Here is a 19146-nt window from a genome sequence, read left to right as displayed (position 1 = left end):
ATAATATATCTATTTTCTTCTTTCTTTAGGCTCCAGCAACAAATTATATATATACACCCCTGAATCAACTAAAGGGTGGTACAGTTGTAAATGTCTATGGTGTTGTGAAATTCTTTAAGCCCCCATATCTAAGCAAAGGAACTGGTAAGTATTAAAATGGTGAATCTTTTATGGAGTGGAACTGTATTATTGGGCTCAGGAACACAGTTTCTTGAGTACCCTAAGTCTTTGAATAGAAGTTCAGTTTTGATTTATAATTCCCAAATAACACAAAGGTAAATATATAAGTAAATAAAAATTATTGTAGTAACATTACTATAGAACATAAACTGCTTCATGCAGTACTACATACATCTCTTAATTTTGGGACATTAGTTAAAAGACAAATGTATAAACCATAACTATCACAGAAATACATTAACAAATACACTATAAAAATATAATTTTTTTGAGCCAGGTGTGGTGGCACACATTTGTAAATCCAACATTTGGGAGGCTGAGACAGGACGATTGCAGTTTGCGGACAGTCTCATCTAATTAGTGAGGCCCATTGCAACTCAGTGAGACCCTGTTTCAAAATAAAGAATAAAAAACAGGGCTGAGAGTGCAGCTTGGAGGTAGTATGTCCCTGAGTTCCATCTCCAGTACCAGAAAAAATAAAAATAAATAAAAAATAGAGCTGAAGGTATAACTTGGAGGTAGAATGCCCCTGGGTCTCATCCTCAGTGCTGCAAAAAAAAATTATATATATATGGGGGGGGCACATTAATAATAAAAGTATGTTGGGGAAAAAGTAAAAGAATTTTTTCATGTGATTGAAATTAAGTTGCTATAAGCTTACACTAGATTATTATTACTATATGCTATTTTGTGTAAACTTTGTAATCACTACAAAGAAAATAACTGGAAAATAGCAAAAGAAAATGAAAGAGAAATCAAAGCATATCATTAAAAATACTCAACCAAGCATAAAAGAAGATAGCAGAGAGGACCAAAGGAGCAAAAGAGTTGTAGGATAGATAGAAAATAACTAAAAAAAAAAAAAAAAAGTCTATCAGCATCAGTAAGTACTTTAGTTATAAGTGGATTAAATCCCCTAATCAAAAGAGAGAGAATACCCAAGTAGACTAAAAAGGAAACAGTCAACTAAATAACCAAGAGAGGAGACACGTCATAATTTTATCAAACAAAATAGACCTTAGGTCAAGAATAGTTATACCAGAAAAAAGAAATTATATACTGATAAAAAGAATCAATTCACCAGGAAAACAGAATAATTATCAACCAACATCAAAATACCAACATATGACTTAAACAAATGCAGAGCTGAAGGGAGAAATGGCCATATAATTATATTACCAAACTAGAATATGCCACTTTAAATAACAGAACATTTAGACAGAAGGTAAAGAAGCAGAGAAATTTAATAACACTGTGAAACAAATTGATTTAATAGACATATTAAACCCCTGTCATGTATAACAACACATGAGAAACTTGAGGGTAGTATATTAATTGAAACAGGCCAATCACAAAAGGACGAATACTACTAATTTCACTTACTTATACCAGGTATCTATAGTGGTGAAACTAACAGAAGTAGAATGGCAATGGTAGTTTCCAGAGGCTGAGAGTAGGAGAAATGGGAATTGCTGTTCAGTAGATATAAAATTTCAGTTATGCAAGATGAAAGTGTTTTAGAGATCTACTATACAATATTGTGCTCCTACACTACAACATTGCACTATGCACTTAAAACTGTTAAAAGGGATCTCATGTGATGTGTTTCCTAACCCACCTCTTCAGGAAAAGCATAGTGGTTGAAATTACACCTCTGCATCAGTTTTGATCTGTATACCTGGGTAGTTGTTAAAGCAAATTAAAAAGGGTTATATGATAATGTAAGATAAAACGTGTCAAATAGTACATTAAAAAGCATGAGTTTCAAATTATTGTGAGGTAATAATAAGTTAGCAAAAATCATACACTTCACCTTTAAATTTAACAAGGATTACTGTATTTCATTTCTTCTAAAACATTTGTTATAGGCACTATTTTATATACTTATACATTTTTTTTATATATTTACAGATAATACCAGTTAAACTCTATTTTTTTAAGATGAACTCACATTTCTGAGACATTAAAAATGGGTAATAGGAGGAACTCTAGATGAAGAAGGAGAAACTAGATGAGCAAATAAGGCAACCTAACTTAAGGGAAGGGGGATGGGAAGGGGGAAGAGGGAAATTCCCAAACATACATGATGTACATTCACAAACACACCAATCAGTCACTAAGTCACTTAGTCAATCACTAAGCCAAACATGAGAAGGAGGGAAAAGGGAGGGAATGGAGTGGGAATTGGGGAAGGGCTAAATGAGTGATGTGTGTATGTATGCCTCTGTCATTTTGTACCCCATTAAGATGTATGACTACAATGCACCAATAGAAAATTTAAAAAATAAACAAAAATGTGAAACAAGGAATGTGTTGATGAAACACTATCCTTAAATACTGTAACTGGAGCTTTGGTCATGATGGGAACACAAAGATGTTTTCAGTAAGTTTATATTACAAAACCATTTTATTTATAAAGATATACATTCAAATTTTATTATTGAGGCATGAGCTGAAAGTTTGAGAGGACTAAATGGAGGGGAGAATCTCATTTCCATGTGATCAGTGTATTTTATTAATGTTCAGTATGGAGATTTACTCTGTGCACGTGATAATGTGGAGACTGTTATATCTGGAGATAAGTTTAAAATAGAACTCAGACTAAGTCTGAAGACCACAAAGGGATGTTTTGTAGAAAAGCCTTCTGAGTTCTGTTGTTTTAGAAGAAAAAGAAGCATAAACCATTAAAGCTGACGTAGAGAATTTTTTGTTTGAAAATAAATGTTTCAGATATTTTCATTCTGGCTTTATTTTCCCCAGTCTCTATTACCCTACTTCTCATGCTATTTAACAAACACTCATATTCTTTTATCTTAATAGTTTCCTCTCATCATCAGATTTCTCCCTGAATCTTACATGTGCCCCCTCTGGGGCTCAGGCACAATAAGTCATCTGTTTCCAAACTGTCAGTCTTCCCTGGTTGACTTTGGTCTGCCAAGCTTAGAAAAAAAGCTATACTAATATTAATAATGTCTAACATGGTAGAAGGTATCATTTATAAACTTTTTTTGCAGTTGATAGTTGATATGTTGATTCCAGCTATTGAAAATTTGTCAGTAAGTTGATTAGCATACAGAACATTTTAAAATAAATGACCTAACCATGATAATATTGAACAAAATGGTAGGTGTTTCAAAAACACTGATGACTATTAATGTTTCAGTTATTAGAGTATAGCATTGCTTTCTTCTGGTGATGTAATTAAACCATGCATAAAAATGAAAGCCATGGGGATGTATAATATTTATTATATATGCATATGTGTTTTATATATCTTTCATATGTGTTTAGCTGGATCCCATTTCTTAGTAAAAAATTGATGGCTAGTAAAGAACCATCTGTTAGTACAGAGATAATATGTTTCTTCTGAGCTACTAAATTAAAATTAATGTCATCAATTTTATCTGAACATAGTCATTGAAACTTTAAGAATCCATCTTTCAGACACAGCAAGATGTCTTCACTACTAGCAAGACAGTGAAGTTTTAAAACTATCCATCTTGTAGCTTTAGTTACAGTTATATTTTTATTTCTCTTGACAGAACTCATCCTTCAACAGGAGTAAATGCTGCAGGACAGTCAGACAAATAGCACTGATATTTGTGTTTAGGAAAGGATCAGTTTCATTACTATTACCCCAGGATAGTACTAGAATAAATGTATAGGAGCAGTCCACAGCTGTGTGTTTGCTAAATGTTACATAAAGCAATATTTCACAAATACAAAGCCACAATCTCAGTATTATCCAGATGTACATTACTAGTTAGGCATAGGAAAACTCCTTCTATGCAAGTGAAATTTAGATATATCCTAAATTTCATTAAAATTCATTTTATGAATGTTAAATTCATTATAGTAAATTAAGTTAGGTACAGTGGCATTCTTACTCCTTGATTGTATTTTTTCTTTCATCTTGAATATTAATGATTACATGCTATCTTATTTCTGGCAGCAGTCTTTATCTGTTAGTAAATGCATCATTTCTCAACATTTTCAGCCACAGGAGGATATGTAGCTTTTGTTCTTTCAGAAGTCTTAGTTCTGTTAGAAGGATATATAATACCATAGATACTAACTCTTGTTATAAGATTCATTGTGAAAACCAAGAAAGAATTCTTCAAAGATTATGGAATCAACCTGTATTAAAATGTCATTGGTGACATCAAAATTGACTCATTATGGAGTACATGATCTCTTTCATATAGAAAGGCAAAGATATTACATTCTTAGTACTTTGGAGATTATAGCAGTGATTTTTGGCAGGGAGAAGGCACTGAGTTTTCATTATTTAAGAGTTAAAATTACTATGAATTTTCTAGGTACTTTCTGAAATAGAAGTAACATTTGGGCTATGGTCATTGCTTACCTCTTTAAAGCTTTGGAAAGTTGAACTATGCTCCTCCTTAGCTGCCTCAATAATACCATATTATTGCTAGCTAGTCTGTCCATTTTCACCTGGAGAATGGAGGTGGAGAAAGCATATTTTTCTTCCCCTGCCATGGTGCCTTTGCATTGCTTCCTTTTTTTAATAAGCAAAAATGACTTTTTAAATTAAGCTTGAGGCTTTCTCTGCATATCCCGGCACTCTGTCTTTTTGACTTGTTTATCAAATTATAAGCTTATCATTTTAGAGAATTATTCCTTCCTTTCATTAGTTTATAACTTGAATTATTTTAAGGAATCATAAAAGTACTATCATCTTATTTTTTAAGACTCATAGTACTTTTTTTTTTTATTTATTCAATCAGATCATTTTTGGCTGGCCTTCTGTAGCATTGTGCTAGACCTAGTTGTGCTCTATAGTGACAAATGATAGACTCTGATTTTTCAAGGGAGACCTAGATGTGATCAGCTAGCTAATACAAGGCACAGTTGTTTACTGTAACCAAAGGATCAAGCAAAGGGCACCGGCACTGAAAATAGATTAAGTCTAACAGTGGAAAGAAAGCCTTCTAAGAAAGCTGGAATTTGAGCTCAACTTTTGAGGGTAAATTAGATTTTGACAGATGAGGAAGAGGAGGTCAACATTCCAAACTTTGGGAAAAAAACAGTAAAATTTGTCAGACAATGGATAATTAGATGTTTGTTAAAATAGTTTTATGCTTTTGTAGCAGTCTTTTTTGACTTTTATTATTATTGGTACATTGTAATTATACGTCATGATGAAGTTAAGAGTGTAGAGACGTACATGCGCAGTGAACAAGCACACAGTGAGCTTCCCCTGGCTCCCACCCTGTCCTTACCTTCCCTGTGCACACATCGGTGTTGATAAATGTGTTTGTACATCATGTCCACTGAAGAGTTTTCTTCATTGAATCTCCCTCCCCTCACCTGCCTCCCTCCAATAGGTCTTCTCCATTACTACACTGAGGTTTCTCACCTTTTGTCTAGAGTTTCGCCTTGTATCCCGTTTTCTCCCTAGCTTCCACATATGAGGGAACACCTCCAACCTTTCACTTTCTGTGATGGACTAATCTCACGTAGCCTAATATTTTCTGGTTCCATCTATTTCCCTGCAAATGACATGCTACTTCTTTTTGGCTAAGTAAAACTCTGTTGTGTGTATATCCTATAATTTTGTAATCCATCCATTCATCTGTTGATAGACACCTAGGCTGGTTTCATGATTTGCCTAATTTGAATTGTGCTGCTATAGGCATAGACATGCATTCATTACTGTGGTGGCCTGATCTCATTTACTTTAGATAGATACCAGGAGTGGGATAACAGGTCATATGGTAGGTCCACTCACATTCTTCTGAGGATCCTCCACAGACTGATCTTCAAAGTGGTTGTATTAACTTGCAATCCCATCAAACTTTTATTCCACCAGTCTTTGTTATGGATCATTATTAAGTACGTAGGGTACTTTTGTTGGTTATGCTTTCTTTATATTTTAGGATCAAAGTAAGAAAAATATTTTTTATTTGTGGCTTTCTGTATTTAATTTACAATATGACATGACTGATTTGTTCATATTGTATTGGTTACATATGCAGTCAGCTACTTTATCTAAGATAATGCTATCATTGTCATTTGATCTTTGAAAAATTATTTGGTAGTTATTACAAATGACATGCTATTAGTAGTATTGATGAATGTGTTGTTATATTAAATCTTATATCAAATGATTTCTGGTAACATTTGTTGTCATAGATTACTTTTATACATATCTTTGAAAGCTTTTTCTACTTCACTGTATACTTCCTCTCTCCCCTGATTTTTTACATCATTGGTTAAGAAAAATCAAAATATCTTCTATTCCTTATTTCAAGATTTGTCATTCTCAGTTGTTTCTGGAGGCTTCTTGGCTTCTTATATATTAATAACATTAATTTTTCTTCTGTCATATGTGTTAGAGATGCATTTTCTAGCTCTTATATACATTAATTTGACTGCTGGGAATGTTTGAGATACAGATATGTGAGATTTGTATGGAATGTTAGGTTTTGTTTTGTTTTGTTTAGCAAGACCATTCCATGTCCTGAAAAATATATACTTCTGTTTCCATAACATTCATTTATATTTTTAAAACAAATATTGCTTAAATCATGTCTATTAGATATTAAGAGTATGGGATGGAAGTTTTATCCTAGTATGTAATTTGTGATAATTTTCAGTTAAGTAGAGGGATGTGCAGCTGTTGCCCAAGTTTTAATCATTGGGCAGACTGTTTTCTGCAGCCTATATAGGAATTTGGGAAGGGGATGGTATTTGGGTAGGTAGGATTCTTTATACCAATCTTTATTTTCTTTATGATAATATAATTTACTTGGAAATTTCAGTGTTTTAGTTTCCTCCATATTGTTATGGTTTAGGGAAATATATTGAGTGTACTGGTTTCTGGAATTTAAAATGTTAGAAACCAAATTAGGAGACTAGGATGTAACTCAGTGGCAAAGTGCCAGCCTTCTTGAAAGTGTGGTGCTCTGGATTCAATCCCCAGTCATAAAAAGACAAAAAAGAAAAATAAGCTAAGAAACCAAATTAGCCTTTGTATAGAACTCATACTCTAAGTTAGGGTAATTATTTATAAAATGAATATAAGTGGTATCAACTTCTTAAAGGAATTATATATACAAAATGTAATATACCAACAGTTGGACACACACATACACACCTCTTGGTACCACAGGTATTGGTTCCAGGACCCCTAAGGATACCCAGATCTGCAGATGCTCAAGTTCCTTGTATAAACTAGTGAAGTATTTATGAATAACTTACATACATCCTCTATTGTACTTTAAGTCATCTCTAGATTACCTATAATATGTAAGACAATGTAAATGCTATATGAGTAGTTACTGTGCTATATTTGTTCAGAAATAATGGAGCAAAAAATGTCCCTGTATGTACAGTAAAATACTGATTTTTTTTTTTTTACCTGAAACATACTTGAAAAAAAGTGGCTCGGTGCCACCGACCAGCATTGTGAAAGAGTATCATGCAAAATACCACTAACCTAGGAAAAGACAACAGTCAGTGAATGATTTCTGCAGAATCAATGGATCCTTCACATCATAAAGTTTAAAATTTGTGAATTGAACCATTCTAGGGTTGGAACCATCTATGTATCTTTAACTGAAACACTATTCAAAAGTTGTAAAATCAGGCTATGCATGTGTCCCCTGAAGCCATAAGAAAATACTGTAGATTGGGAACATTATTATTATTATTATTATTATTATTATTATTATTATTATTATTATTATTTGGTGGTACTGGGTTTCTGGAAACCCTTTTACCTCCGGGCTACACTCCCAGACCTATTTTTATACTTTTTTAAAATTTGGAAACAGGGTCTCTTGAACCAGAACAGCTGGCTTCAAACCTACACAATCCTCCTGTTTCCATCTCCCAAGAACAGAGATTACAAGCGTGCATCACCACGCCCGGCTATTGGGAACCTTATAAACAACATAAATTTATTTCCCAGTTTGGGAGGTTGCAAAGTCCAATATTTGCCTGTTCTTGACATTCTGTATAAATATAATCATTCAATATATGGCTTTTGAAGCTCGCTTTTCTTATATAACACACTATTTTCAGATTTATGTTGAAACATGTATTGGTGCAGAATGTTTCAAATTTACACTGGTTCAACTTGAGTTTTTGATTTTGTAACAAACTATGTCTTGCGAAACCTAAAATATTTTCTGTTTGATCCTTTAAGAAAAAAATCTGAATACTGAGTTAGTTTAATGGTGGATATACAAAAAGGGAATATGTCTGAAACTTGAAATCAGTCATAGACACCATGAAATGAACATATAAAAGTTTATAACCACAGGCAGCTACCCACAGACTGTACTTCTCTGTCCTCTGATCTTGTGCGTGGATATAGCTTTCAACAAACTAAAGATGAATTTAGATGGCAGCACATATGTGTGTCTATGTGCTCTTTCCCAAGTTACAACTAAAATAACAATGTTAAAAATTAGATTTAACATTTATCTAGTCTATTGATCTGTATCACTATATATTATAATATTTACATTATAATATGTATGCTTTCTCTCCTACCTTTCATGGTCTTGCAGTAAAATAAAACTTTGAAAGGAAATGACCCCCACCACAGAGTAATAAAGGAGTGCTCTCGTTTTTCTGTTGTGTACTGTTTTCTTGTAAAAGAAGATTGTAGCATAGAATGCAGCCTTGATTCTATGATTTGTCCTCATAGCTTTTACTAAACTATTTTCTCAATATATTTTCATACAAATGAAAGTGTTGCTGAAATACGGAGTGATTTAAAAACAGCAGAGTAGATAAAAAGGAGTTGAAGCAACTTTCATGGATGGATTTTTTGTGGATTATATAATTTATGCATGCATGCTTCTTTGATTAAAGACCTTGCTTAGATGAACTACCAACTTTCTCTTATAGTAAAATTCTAAGGCAATTTACACTTAATCATACTGAGGAAATTAGGTGAATTGCTCAAGATTGGAGAATTGAGAGCTTAATTTATCATTTATTATCTTTTCCAAATTTATATCAAGCTTTGTGAAGTATTACCAAAGTGTAAAATTGGTAAAAAACACTTTGTAAGCAGTTTAAATATAGTGAGTTACTAAAGCATGAAGATCAACATTTTATTGTTTTAAAGATGTATATCATAGACTCTTATACTATTTAAGTAAATTAAGAATGTTGATTTATTAAAGTTCTTTGTACTCTTCCCAGCTTCCCTGGTGATGTTAAAAATGTCTATGAAACAAGACTGGTAAATTAACTTTAACTTTGTACCTTTATTTATGGAATAATGAAAAATGAGGCAAAGAGAAAATAAAAAGCATTTTTATTATTTTTAAATCAGTATTGTAAACCTTTTTGTGCCGTGGACCAACCAAATAAAACCTATTTTAGCATTTTGCCTTGTTGATAACATCTGGCTAGCTTCTTTATCCTAAGTCTTAAGCTATATGTTAGATCCTTTTGGCTCTTGAACTACCCTTTTGCTTTGTTAAAATTGGCTTATCTCTTTGGCATTTTGTTTTATGAACCAGGTGAGACAAATTAATGGTTATTTTTCACTTGTGTTCTGGAAATTTTCAGTTCTGTATCCTTGTTAACCACTGGATTCTTCCTTTGACATGTTGATAGCAATTAATTGAGAATCCGGTGGGAATTCAAACTGAAATTTGTTTATAATTCTTTAAATTTTTTTTTTTCATTTTATATGCCAACTGCGATTGATTGGTTCTGTATCTCGGCAAAATATTTTTAGATAGTATATAGTTTGTTAAGACAATCTGAGGTTATATGTAGGTTTATTAGAAAAGAGCATTGTGATGAGCAATAGTAAGTCCTGCCTTTGCTATTCCTACCTGTGAGCACTTAATGAATCTTAAACATGCCAGGCTCTGTTCTAAGCACAACAGTCCAGTGAGGTAAATACTTTTATTCCCATTTTTCAGTTAAGAAAATTAATGCACACTGAGACTTAGTGATTTTCAGGCTCAGAAGTTGTAAAGTTTTACAAGTTTCATGTATTTGGTAGATAAAAACATTTTAATTTTATGAAGAAGATTGATCAACTACTATGTGTTACAAATGCTATGAACGGAGAAGACTTAACAGTAAGTCTGGCAACCTTACTGTCTGTTTTTTGATTAAAATGTCTCTGTTAATCTTCTGGCATTTTTCTCAGGTCTTCTGTGGTGAGTCACTGTTAAATTATTTCCTGTGTTCTCATTCATACTACATCTGAGTTATATAACATTTATTTTAGCATCTTCACATAACTGAGTAATTTAAATTAGAAATTTCCTTAACCATCCTCTTATCTGTAAAACCTTGTTATAGACATTTTATTGTCCTATACTCTCACCATTAGAAACTGACCAGTGTACCGGCTTACTTCTACTTCTAGTAGTGAAGCTGCATTCTCACAAGAATTGTATTATTTATGTTTTGTGTGTATGGTACCAAGGATGGAACCCAGGGGCATTGTACTTCTGAGCTATACCCCCAGCCATATACATATACATATACATATACATATACATATACATATACATATACATATACATATACATATACATGGTAGTCTTTTTCTTATTTTAGAAACAGAGTTGCACTAAGTTGCAGAGGGCCTCACTAAATAGCTGAGGCTGTTTGCGAACTGTGATCCTCCCGTCACAGCCTCTGGAATGCTGGGATTACAAGCGTGCCATACCACGCCCTGCTAAGAATTGTATTCTTAAAATTTTGTTTCCTCCCAGATCTGTTGATAATCATTCCACCTGTTACTCTAAGTAGCTTAATTAAATATTTCATAAACTGGTAATATAAACTTATAAGTGCATTTATATGAAAACAAAGTTGAATGCTTTGGGTAGATGAATAGACAGATGGTGAGATTTGGCTCGTGGATCATAGTTTGCCAACTCCTGGCTTAGGATGCCATTTCTCTCTTTTCCTCTTACTGCTCACTGTAACTCCTCTTTAAATACCCTCACACTTGGACATATGTCTTTGATTGTCTTTCCATTAGGATTTAACTTGTTCAAATACTTCAGAAGCTACTACTTTTGACTTATTTCTTTTATTGATTCATTCACTTTATGAATCAAATACCAAAAATTAATTATCACACAATTTTAACAAATAGCATTTTTCTACAAGCTTTACAAGAATGAATTATGATAGAATCTGTGATAATGTCCTTGGGGTCCATATCTGAGATAGATGTATAGGTGAAATTTTATTGCAATGATATGTTCTTTAGTAATTCTGTTTTAAGACAAATGAATAAAACAATAAGTACTATAGTATAGTTCAGGTACAGCATGACTTTACCCAATTTGGGAAACTCTCCACCACAATTCTAATTAATTTTTGAGTCATTTTTCATGTTTTTAAAAATATACAACAAGCACATATGCATTTAACTCTGTGACCCATAAGATGTTAGAACTCGGGCACCCTGCCTAGTCTTTGTTATAAAACCAGTTCTTTTGTTTTAAAGCTTGAAGCAATAATTTTTACTGTAAATGACTATGTAAGAATTCAAGGAGATTTACATACACACACACACACACACACACACACCTTAGCATACTACCTGACATAGTGAACTTTAGTAATTGTTGACAGCTTACTGGTACAATTTCCCCTGCAGTTGAAAACTTTGGAGCAACGTATTTTGCTTAACACCAATAATTTATTTTATTTTGTTTCCTTTCTGAGAAATAGTAAAGTATTTCATTTAGCTTCTATAAATTGAGATATTGACAGCTATTTATAATTTTAAATATTTTTACTAATCTCTAGTTTCCCTGTAGTTATACTTAAATTATTATGAATTTTAGAATTTCATTTGAGGTCTATTTTGTTGCTTGACATTTGGAATTGCAAGTTTGGTCTTAAAATGTATAAAAACTTGTTTTTACCACTTTTGTAAAATGTGAATGTTTAATGTAATGTTCACCAATAATGTAGGATCATCTTTAGCCTGGCTGTTCATTTGTCCTTCGTGTAAATGTCAGTTTCCATTATCCTGGAAAATGTCATGCACATCATTAATTTGATGAGTCATTACCTATATAAGGAGTATAAATTGTGCACTAGCAAATGTGGACATAAACTAATGCACAAGCTAAGATTATAACATCAGTTTGTAAGACAATAAATCAATATAAAGGAAATGTGAACATCATGGGAGGAGGGGCCATGCTTTATTCATTTAGTATTTTCACTGAACATTGATAATATGTGATTCTAAGTAGAGAATAAGTCTTAGATTCACTTATATGCCAATTATTTTAAATTTATGTTAAATAGAAAAGTAAAGTCTAAGGGATTATCCCTACAACAATACAAAATACTAACCTGAACAAAGAATTTAGCAGTATAGGGGCATCGAGGGAATTTCTAAGGATATTTAAATTTATTAAAACTAGGAGGTCCTTCTCCTATAATAATAAATGTTTCAGGTGAGTCTATTGTTGCATAGCATCTGCTCTACCCCTCCATTTTCACTGAATTCAGAAAGTTTTATATGCCTACAAATTCTCACTTACTGCTTTCTCTGTATATGCAGATAATTTTGCTTTTAGCTCTAGAAGAAGCTCTTGCTTTATGGAAAGATCTTATTCCTACCTTTCTTCCCTCTCTCCTCCTTTAACTTTCTTTCTTCTTTTTCTTTGTGTGTATTAACAAAAACATAAAAGCATTTGAACACATGGTGGACCTCTAAGTTTCCTAAAAACTCACAGGTAGTAGTACTTCAAAATGAGAGATAAGTGAAAGTTAAGAACAGGGACGTAGCATGCTGGTGGTTCAGATGTGCAGGCACACCTGTACTCCATCCAGATAGTCATTTAGATAGAACACTTAGATGAGATTTTAGACTTCCCAGCCCAGTCTTGATCCAGCTGAGAGGTGCCCTCTCTTACATAAAGCTGTACCAGCAAATCATAACCTTTCTGCTTACATATTCAGAATTCTAGGCATGTATGTATAGAGAAAGCTAGTGTTCTCATGGGATTAGTAAAGTTTAAAAAACTGATCAGGTTGTGCAGTATTTTTATTTGGAAAAGGAGAGTCTTTTCTAAATTGCACAAAAGTACTACAAAAGATGATGATAACCTTATATGGTCTCCCTAGATAATGGGCCCACATCAGTCTTTACCAAAGTGTTATCTAGGGTGTTTTGCTCCATCATCTTTGGAAGATTGGCATTTTCTTGGTGGAGGAGAAGGGGTAAGGCATAATTTTTTTTTTTCAGTCTTGTAAAGTTTAGAGCAAGCCTGGCTTCTTTTTTTTTTTTTTTTTTTTTTACCAAAATCTAAGTGCCTTTTTTATTTTTCTATTATTACAATTTTTTATATCATCTTAGTGCTACAAGGCTCAGTTTTGTCAGTTCATCTTGGCTAACATTAAAATTCAACTATTATTTGTGCCAGTTAAATTTGCAGTTTTGTTCTTGCATTACATCCTCAATTTATAAAAGTGAATCATTTCAAAGCATTTAAAGTGAGAGGAGTATCGCAGAATTGTTATAGTTTAAAGTGACAAATATAAGTAGTGAATAGTTGTCTGGAATAAATAGGAAATGCAAGTTTGAGTGTTCTATTACAAGTGAATTTATGTGATTTTTATAGAAGCTGCCAAGAAATAAAAATGTAAAAGATTCAACTTTGATAATATGTACCAGAACCCAAATTGTTAGAATAATGATCTTGCCCTTGTGTTTTATGCCATTAAATTTTAAGGAGCTTGAAACCTTTAAAGTATCTATAGTTTATTCAGAGTCCATTGTTCTTGATAGGCTTCCACCCCATCCCTCAAGCCCCTCCTCCCTCCCTATACATGGTGGTGAGACTGGTAATGAGGCTTGAGGCTTAAGTTCATATTGGAACATAACATTATTTGATTTCTTTCCTTCATCACCAAATGATCTGTGACTATATGAATGTATCACTTTGAATTTCAGTGAGATGTATAATTACAATGCACAAATAATATTTTTAAAAAAGTAAAGTGCATTGTTCCTTTTGGCCAGCCAGCCGTGTGTTTCACTGTGAAATTGGTTAATTGTATCACTTGGCAGAAAAGAACCAAAAGTTACCAAGACTTTATTCATAGTTCTAGTTTTAATAGGAGCAGTTCAGGTGGCAGTGTTCATGATAAGTTTTTAAATCTAGCTGCAAAGTTAACAATTGGTGTAGAGTTTGGAGAAGCACTGTAAGCTATTACCAAAAGGCCTATATGAAAGCGAATCGATGTATATCATTTACTTTATGGATTTTATTTTATTATGATATGTTCATTCATTTTTCATGATTTTTAAACTTTGAAGTAATAAAGTGACTACCTTTCCAGAAAATTTACCTGGGTTTTTTGTTTTTCTAAACTTCATAAAATTAATTTTTGTGTATATGGTACTAAGGATTGAAGCTAGAGATGTGCTACTACTGAGCTACACAACTAGCCCTTTTTTATTACTATGTAACAGGGTTTGATAAATTATTATGAGCTAGCTTCAGATCTGTAATACTGTCTCAGCCTCCTGAGTACTATAAAGTTAACTTTTGAGGAGCACTTTTGCAGATTAATTTGGTAGGGTATATTGAGAGCCAAGGAAGCATCATGATTTTTTATCTTACTCAGAAGATTGAAGGGAAAGAATAAAGTTTGATATTTTGCAGTATGTTTGTTCTTATTTGATTAAATGATTTGAAATATTAAGACTAAGGCTAAATATTTTTGTGTTTTCCAGATTATTGCTCAGTTGTAACAATTGTGGACCAGACGAATGTAAAATTAACTTGCTTATTCTTTAGTGGAAACTATGAAGCCCTTCCAATAATTTATAAAATTGGAGACATTGTTCGTTTTCACAGACTGAAGGTATAATTCATACTTTCTATAATTTAATTGTTTAAAGAGAACTCTATTCAATAAACTAGTTAGCACTAATTATATCATTGCTTTATTAGAAAATGATATCAAGCATTTCAGGAGATAGGAAGAAATGTAAATAGTATCAGACATTCAATAGTTTATTAGTGTGACACCACTTCATTTTGATGAACTGTCTCTCCTTTTTCCTCAGAAATGTATTAGGTGCTTTTATTTACACTGATTTAATTCTTATTTTCTCACTGCCAAATAGAAGTTAATGCTATGAGGTTTTCTGTAAAGAGTTTAGCACAGGAGTAAACAGTCTCATGACTTCTTATTTCTTTTTTTTTTTTTTATTGGTGGTACTGGGGTTCCTGGAAGCCCTTCTACCTCCGGGCTATACCCCAGACCTATTTTTACATTTTTATTTGGAAACAGGGTCTCCTAAGCCAGCGCGCGTGGCTGGCTTCGAACCTGTGGGATCCTCCTGTCTCTGCCTCCCAAGCGCTGGGATTACAAGTGTGCGCCACCACTCCCGGCCTTGACTTCTTATTTCTTATTTATTTATTTATTTATTTATAGACAGTTCTTGCTATGTTGCCTAGGCGTGAACTCCTGGGCTTCCTTCCTAGCCCCTCTAACCCCCTACAGCAGCTGTAACTATAGGCACATGCCACCACATGGGTCAATCCCATGGCTTCTAATAGCACATACTAGTTTCATCTGTGTTTGTTGTTTATAATTTATTTTTAAAATGCCTTTTTTGGATCCTAGGATGAGCTTGTATTCATATTTAGTTTTTCAAAGTGTTTTTTTTTTTTTTGCCAGTTTACATTCCCATCAACAGTATAATAAAATTTTAGTTGTTTTTCATTTCACCAACACTTGGTATTTGTTCATTTTGAACATTATTTTGGGTATATATTACTATCTAATTTTAGTTTTAACTTGAATTTATCTGAAAACTTATGAATTTGAAAGCCCTTTCAACTCTGAATATCTTCTAAAGTATAAAATAACTATTCAAGTATTTTATCTTCTATTGGAGTTTTCTCCCTTTCTCAATTATTTGTAGAAATTTTTTATATATTTAGGCTATAGGTCTTTTTTGTCAGGTATAGAATACTATTTCCCACTGTACAAAGATGAAGCACCTGTTTTCAAACATTGGACAATAGTTAGCTTTGATCAGAGAGAAAAGAGAAACTTTAGGAGATGACCCACTTCTTTGCTACATCTGTGTCTGTAGGCAGCTTCTCAATCACCACTTAGCAAGCTGAAGTCCTGCCAAGCTAAGAAGGCTCAGATCCAGATTCAAGGCAGCTAAAAAGGACTTAAATTCTCAAAAAAAAGGACAGAGAGGAAAGATCTGTATAGAGTGGGATGTCTAAGGGTTTACTGGAGTTAAGAATGGGGATGACATCTACAAAGAAGACATTTTGCTGCTAAATCATATCAAGGTACAGGACTTTGGGAAACAACCCACACTTTCCACAGATTCACTCTAACAAGATAAAGAATGAGGCCTTCATGAGTTTAGGGGGATCCGTCAGCAACAAATGGCAAAAAAAAGTAATATAATTCTGAGTCTTTGCATTGTAGTGTCTAAGAAAATAGGAAAATACTACCCAGAGCGAAGGGGAAAAAACATTTCAAACCAATTCTTGGTGACTGGGATATTGTGTTTATTAAGTTGAAAATAACTTTAAAGAAGATATTATATTTATTTTCAAAATTCTTTTTAAATATCTTCAGCAAGTTAAAAATGTTAATGAAAAGATCTAAAATGACACCAGAGAATTGGATATTATTTTTAAAAGAACTAAATAGAAATAAAGCTACTCAGGAACAGTGACTAAAATGAAAAATCTACTGGACAGGCTAATGAGCCGACTAGATATTTCAGGTTAACTTAGAGATAGATCAAGAGAGATTATTTAATCGGAAGAACAAGGATCAAATGAAAAAGAACAGACCCTGAAGGATTAATGAATAGTATCAAGTTTGTGACATTTAATTTGAGATAGAGGAAGAAAGAATGTGAATGGGAAAAACAGTTCTAAGAACACCGATGAGAACTTTTCCAATTTGATGAAAAACACTAACTTAAATGCACAGCATACAGGGTATACGCAAAGAGAAGACACCTACGCAAATGATGGTAAAATCACTGCAGAAACAATTAAGTCTTGGCGAGAAATGACACATTCTTAATTGGGGAACAGAAACAGTGGTACCCAAACAACAAAGCAAGGATAATATTTAAGTAGTGATAGAAAAGTTTATTTACCCAGAATATTCTTTAAGACATAAAGGTAAAATAAAGGCATTCTTGTGTGAAAGAAAAATGAGAGTGAGTATTATCTGTACAAAGTTGAAATGCTAAAGGATGGTATTTAGTTCAAAGAGGAATACTACCAATTACCAACTCATAAGAACAAAAGCAATTTAAAAAGTCATTTTAAAATGAGTAAATATAAAGGCTGATATTTTGTATTTCTTCCCATAATTTTATTAAAAGATAAATGACTTACACCTAACCAGTAATATTATAAGATAAAATTTATAAAGTATGTAGGAAAAAAAAAACAACATTAACGAAAGGATGGATAAAATGATTAAATTATACCATTGAGAGCCTGGTATGGTGGCGCTCTTGTCATCCCAGTACTTGGGGAGGCTGAGATGAGAGGATCGCAGGTTTGAAGCCAGCCTCAGTTACTTAGAGTGGCCCTCTGCAACTTAGGGAGACCTTGTTTTAAAATGAAGAATTAAAAAAAAAAAATAGGGCTGGATGTGTAGCTCGGAGGTAAAGTGCCCCTGGGATCAATCCTCAGTACCACCAAAAAAAAAAAAAAAAAAAAAAAAAAAGAATTATACCATTAAAAGGTTACTGCATTTGTGAATTGGAAAAAGTATAACAGAAAATGGAAATGTGAAATGGAAAGTAGATAGTATAGATGAACAGTGTAGAGTCCAACTATGCCTTGAGAAGCTGATTCATTTAAAGCTAATAGGAAGGAAATGAAACACTAATAAGAATTCCAAAAGGAAACAAAAAAGGAAAGACAGAAAGTAATTTTTAAAAGCAAGGAGTGGTAGCTGGGCGTGGTGGCACACACTTGTAATCCCTGCGGTTGGGAGGTGGAAACAGCAGGATCCCACAGGTTCAAAGCCAGCCTCGCTGGCTTAAGAGACCCTGTTCCCAAATAAAAGTATAAAATAGGTCTGGGAGTGTAGCCCGGAGGGAGAAGGGTTTCCAGGAACCTCAATACCACACACACACACACACACACACACACACACACACACACACACAACCAAGGAGTGGTAAATAAAAGTAAAAGAATAAGATATGGCACTTATATATGACCATGGAGATAATTAATGTTTATGTAAATGGACTAAACACTCTAATTCCAACTAAATAAAAATTGAAGAACCTATTATAAATGACCTACAAAAAACTCTTTAAATATGCAGACCCAAATAAATTGGAATTAAAACGGAAGAAAAATATATACCACATCACCAGTTAACATGAAAAAATGGAAAAAAAAACTATATTACTACTAAAGTATTAGAAGGTATTAAATGGGAGAAAGGAATTGTTTTATAAGATCAAAGGACTTGCCACATGAAGATGTAACAAGCTATTTGCCTAATAAGTAAGTCCTCAAATGTAGAAAGCCAACATCCCCACATCAGTCATTAGCCCTCTCAGTCACACCAGCTGAACGCTGGCCTCAGATGCACCTGTTCATATCATACACTCACATTTTAATCATTCTAGTTTTCACTATTATCAGTATATGTTACTTTTCTTTTTTTCCTCTGTAAATTATTCTTCAATTTAAAAATAACAATATAAAAATACAACCTTGATAGAATTGGGTTAACTACTACTTAGCTCTTTTAAAATATAAATAAATTTTTCATATGTTTTTAAATTTACATGATATTATAATGTTATCATGAGCCAATTTTATAATTCCATGCTATTTAGAATTACATAGTTTGTTAATCATATTGGAAAGCTTTATAATCTCTCAAGGTTTTTTTTGGATTTTGACTTCTGTGTCAGTAACTGTTTTGTTTGCATCTGTTTACTTCGCC

General features: G+C 32.9%; 1 protein-coding gene across 1 annotated transcript in view; it reads left to right on the top strand.

Annotated features, from left to right (window-relative positions):
* The window catches only part of POT1 (protection of telomeres 1), a gene marked incomplete at both ends in the record, with an annotated part of 85496 nt that overhangs the window by 29421 nt on the left and 36929 nt on the right, over positions 1 to 19146 (top strand). Inside the window, 2 exons of the mRNA XM_080701443.1 lie at positions 30 to 144; positions 14906 to 15036. Coding sequence (XP_080557569.1) covers positions 30 to 144; positions 14906 to 15036 — 246 coding nt within the window. The remainder of the gene's footprint in view (positions 1 to 29; positions 145 to 14905; positions 15037 to 19146) is intronic.

This window comes from Muscardinus avellanarius (genome assembly GCF_963383645.1).
Source record: "Muscardinus avellanarius genome assembly, chromosome: 9".
NCBI classification, from domain to species: Eukaryota; Metazoa; Chordata; class Mammalia; order Rodentia; family Gliridae; genus Muscardinus; species Muscardinus avellanarius.
The sequence above is the reverse complement of the archived record's forward strand: the minus strand, read 5'-3'. Positions and strand labels throughout refer to the sequence as shown.